General features: G+C 30.5%; 1 protein-coding gene across 1 annotated transcript; it reads left to right on the top strand.

Annotated features, from left to right (window-relative positions):
- Nucleotides 1–1,441: 1,441 nt before the first annotated feature.
- LOC103310147 (mucin-5AC-like) lies at nucleotides 1,442–3,957 on the top strand. The gene is made up of 2 exons (XM_016806535.2): nucleotides 1,442–1,525; nucleotides 1,794–3,957. Exon 2 carries the CDS (start codon nucleotides 1,796–1,798, stop codon nucleotides 3,656–3,658), a length of 1,863 nt encoding a protein of 620 aa, XP_016662024.1. The 5' UTR covers nucleotides 1,442–1,525; nucleotides 1,794–1,795; the 3' UTR covers nucleotides 3,659–3,957.
- The last annotated feature ends 1,406 nt before the right edge of the window (nucleotides 3,958–5,363 follow it).

The following is a 5,363-nucleotide window of genomic DNA, read 5'->3' as shown; positions in this document are numbered from 1 at the left end:
TGTAACCATTGTCATATTATATTACATATTTTTAACAGGTTCTTAATAATAACTATGTGGCGTGTATACAAAATTCCCAGCTAATATTTGTTTGTTGAATTAATAAAAATGTATTCATACCAGGCACGGATCCAGAGCAAAGACCCGGGGGGGGGGGGGGGCAACAATTTTTTTACAATACAAACACAATCTATTATAAGAAAATATTATTCTTTATTCTTAATTTAAAAAATTTGTCATAATAGTAGGTATAGGTATAGGTAATCAATGTGATAAATAAATTATTGTTATTATAATATTTATTATTTAATATATATATATATAAGAATCTAACTTTATTTTGGAGACGAAGGAAACCGGTTTGTTTGTTTATTTATTATTATTATTATTATTATTATTATTATTATTTATTTATTTATTTGTTTGCACTTGCATTTTTCCATTTGAAATATATATTATTCATTGAACAAATAATTTATTGTTACATTTTTTTTACCTTACCTCTATATTCTATAATAAAAAGAATAAAATCTACCACTCCAGTGGTTGATTTCAAAATGTAGGATATATAATTTTCAGAAATTAGTAATAACAGTTACCACAATATGAAATTATATTATATTATTTGTATTGCCAAAAAATAGTCATATGTTTTTAAATTAAATTATAAAAAAATAATTTCTTCTGGAGGAAGGTCGGGCAGCTAGTATAATAATATAAAGCGACAATGTGAAAAGAAGTTTAGATTTTGTTTATTTGCTATTTAATATATAATATTTATATTTATAAAAAATATATCTGGGGGGGCTGGTCCCCTAGACCCCCCTGGATCCGTCCCTAATTCATACCAGTTAAATTCAATTTAAATATAAATAAACAAAGTATATTGTGCTTACACATTTTATTTTAAAACCTTGAGCAACTAAACATATAGGTACCTACCATGGTTTATTTTATGATTTTTTGAGTAAGCTTTGTACGCACACTGAAGGATTTTTATTCAGAATTCACGAATTGTAATCTCTTGGTAGACACGCACATGAAGTAATTTTTTTTTAATAGTATCGCCTATATTTTATTTTTACCATATTTGAACTTATTTCTATGATTAATAAGTAATTACCTATGGAAGTACACATTAGCATAAATTGTATTAAATTCTTGTTGTAGGCAGTAATGATTATAGTTGTATTATACCTATATATAATATGTACGACGTATGTATTAATATACATACTAAATTAAATGAATATAATAAAAATACTTAAAAGAGTAATGAAATTAAAACCATTGTTTTGTACATGCACAATTTATTGTTAATAATAAAAATACCAAGAAAAAGCTTTTTTTCTTAAACTGAAAAATATTATATTTCTTATTGATAAGGTAAAAATAAATCGTATATAAGAAGTGTGCATTACGATACGAGAACACATTGTTTTTTCTAGTTCATGAAACAGTTGAAGAAATCCAAGCTAACCTATATTTATATCTACATCTTTTAACTACTCTCATTTCATCAAAGGTTAGTTAAAATTTAATAAATATTAGTTGGCTTATGAATAATATTTTATTAACTTTTTATAATTTACTATTTTATTTAACTCAATTTTATATATTATTGATCTTGACTTGACTTAAATATTAGTTAAATATTTAAGCGAAAATCTACTTTTGATTTTCAATGTCAAACTATCTGTTTTATACCTGTCTTGTAACTTCTCTGAATAATAAGCTCCAAAATTGAATTTCTCAGCCAATTATCTTTGTATTTGTATTATTTTTATCAACAGAAATGAATAATGGTATATTATGTTTCCTTATATTTCTATTGACCGTCATGGCATATTCACATTCTACGTTAGCATCAGGATTCGTCGTCAAACAGTCTAGAAATAATGATTACATGGTAGTAGCCACCACAGATACTACAAACAAAAAATCTAAATCAAAATCATCGCGCTATATATCTCCTATTAGTAATTATTATTTGGAAAAAATTAAGTTTTGTATGCGTTATCCAGATGACAAATTGTGTCGACCCAATGACAATCCTAACACAACTGCTTCCCCTACTACTACTTATCACTTGAAAACTAAAATTAATGTCAATAACACGATGCCTAATAAAAACGAAGTCATCGAAATCAATACCAATTCTACTGGGACAACGACGGCAGTTCCTACGCGTCATACTCATTGTCATTATCCGGACAACTCTACTGGATTTTCAACCACTAAAGAAGTTTTGGATAACGTTGCCCTTACTGAGACAATAACATCAGTTCCTACAAATTATACCAATTCTGCAACCACCTCCACTGAATTTGTAACCACTACTGAAGTTTTGAACAACGTGACCCTCATTGGGACAACGACGGCAGTTCCTTCGCGTCATGCTCATTATTCGAACACCTCTACTGGATTTTCAACCACTACTGAAGTTTTGGATAACGTGACCCTTATTGAGACAACAACGTTAGTTCCTACAAATTATACCAATTCTGCAACCACCTCCACCGAATTTGTACCCACTACTGAAGTTTTGAACAACGTGACCCTCATTGGGACAACGACGGCACTTCCTACGCGTCATACTCATTGTCATTATCCGGACACCTCTACTGGATTTTCAACCACTACTGAAGTTTTGGATAACGTGACCCTTATTGAGACAACAACGTCAGTTCCTAAAAATTATACCAATTCTGCAACCACTTCCACTGAATTTGTAACCACTACTGAAGTTTTGGATAACGTGACCCTTATTGAGACAACAACGTCAGTTCCTACAAATTATACCAATTCTGCAACCACCTCCACCGAATTTTTACCCACTACTGAAGTTTTGAACAACGTGACCCTCATTGGGACAACGAAGGCAGTTCCTTCGCGTCATGCTCATTATTCGAACACCTCTATTGGATTTTCAACCACTACTGAAGCTTTGGATAACGTGACCCTTATTGAGACAACAACGTCAGTTCCTAAAAATTATACCAATTCTGCAACCACCTCCACTGAATTTGTAACCACTACTGAAGTTTTGAACAACGTGACTCTCATTGGGACAACGACGGCACTTCCTACGCGTCATACTCATTGTCATTATCCGGACACATCTACTGGATTTTCAACCACTACTGAAGTTTTGGATAACGTGATCTTTATTGAGACAACAACGTCAGTTCCTAAAAATCATACCAATTCTGCAACCACCTCCACTGAATTTGTAACCACTACTGAAGTTTTGGATAACGTGACCCTTATTGAGACAGTAACATCAGTTCCTACAAATTATACCAATTCTGCAACCACCTCCACCGAATTTGTACCCACTACTGAAGTTTTGAACAACGTGACCCTCATTGGGACAACGACGGCAGTTCCTTCGCGTCATGTTCATTATTCGAACACCTCTACTGGATTTTCAACCACTACTGAAGTTTTGGATAACGTGACCCTTATTGAGACAACAACGTCAGTTCCTAAAAATCATACCAATTCTGCAACCACCTCCACTGAATTTGTAACCACTACTAAAGTTTTGAACAACGTGACTCTCATTGGGACAACGGCAGCAGTTCCTACATGTGATATTAATATCTGTTATCTAATTTCTTTAATTATTAAGTATTTTTGCAATTGTTCCAATTAAAATGATATTTTATTAATTTAATTTATCGTTGTAAAACTAAGTATTTAAAACTTACCAAGCAAGCCTATTCGTTTTACATTAACAGTTAATAACCTTAATGGAAATCCAATTGCCTGTACAGGCAATAAATAATTAATGAGAGTACGTATGCGAGATATTCAAACACTAGCTATGCAGCGCACATTAATATTATAGGTATAGCAAAACAATGGAAATGTAGTATGAAAACCAAATATAAATGCTCGGGAATACTGTTTTCATAATTTTTTATTGCAAAATAAAATTGTTTTACTAAGCATTTATATAAGGATTTTTTATGTTAATAATATGAGACGAAGGAAACCGGTTTGTTTGTTTATTTATTATTATTATTATTATTATTATTATTAATTATTTATTTATTTGTTTGCACTTGCATTTTTCCATTTGATATATATATTATTCATTGAACAAATAATTTATTGTTACATTTTTTTCTACCTTATCTCTATTCTATAATAAAAAAAATAAAATCTACCACTCCAGTGGTTAAATTCAAAATGTAGGATATATAATTTTCAGAAATTAGCAATAACAATAACTACAATATGTAATTATATTTTATTATTTGTATAGCCAAAAAATAGTCATATGTTTTTAAATTAAATTGTAAAAAAATAATTTCTTCCGGAGGAATGTCGTGTAGCTAGTATTTTTATAAAGTTGTTCAATATTATTTTTTATAATGTAATGATGCCAAACTAATGAAATGTGAAAGATTCCTTTTTTTAACTTCATAATCTGTGTTTTTACTAATTTTTATTTTGGTGAGTTGACCTGAAAATAATGTACTTATGTACCTGATTGGATCCTTGACTTGTGTTTAAGACGTTTATAAATAAACAAATGTTTTTGTGTGATTTTGTAAACAAGGAATGGATTTCTCAATGAAAAGATTCACAACTGTTTGTGATTTGCTCAGAACTAATTGAAAAAGAGGCCATAACATTGGGTAGAAATCTAGAAAATTCATCAAAGTAAATTTCAGTTAAATAATCACAAAATGTCAAGGTTTATAAATCATTAGAAAATTCAAAATTCTCCTATTTTTTACATAATGTCTACCAAAGTTCAAAATGTCTATGTACGTACATTGTACAGTATATAAATTTAAATTACCGTCGTCGGAAACAAACAGCGAATAGACATGAAGAAATTATTATAATACTATAAATTACGACTCGCAACATATTCACAATTTACAAACACACTCCACGCCTGCAGCGCGCGTGCGCGTTTGTCGTATTTTTACTATAATACACATGCGCGCCGTAGAACACTATTACATATTATTATATTATAATAAAGTATGCGCGCGATGCGCCGGAGGCAACACTATACCGCCATGCGTTCAACGTCCAACAATACCCTTTGCGACTTTTGTTTTTATCGAAAATATCGCGTGGCGCTCGTATACGTATACAAACGCTGTATATACATTATACAGGATGATCCCACTTGAAAGCATGATCACACAATATATATTCTGTGCTATTACTATAAACAACCTACTTAAAAATAAAATTAAATAAAAAACTAAAATTGCACTAGTATACTTGGCCACTTGGGTTACCACTTATATGGTTAGAACCATGACAAATTAAATAAGAATGTCAGCAATATATCAACAAATCTAAATCTCCTGTGATAGCAACTGGCTCTAAAC

This window comes from Acyrthosiphon pisum, chromosome X (genome assembly GCF_005508785.2).
Source record: "Acyrthosiphon pisum isolate AL4f chromosome X, pea_aphid_22Mar2018_4r6ur, whole genome shotgun sequence".
Classification (NCBI taxonomy): Eukaryota; Metazoa; Arthropoda; class Insecta; order Hemiptera; family Aphididae; genus Acyrthosiphon; species Acyrthosiphon pisum.
The sequence above is the reverse complement of the archived record's forward strand: the minus strand, read 5'-3'. Positions and strand labels throughout refer to the sequence as shown.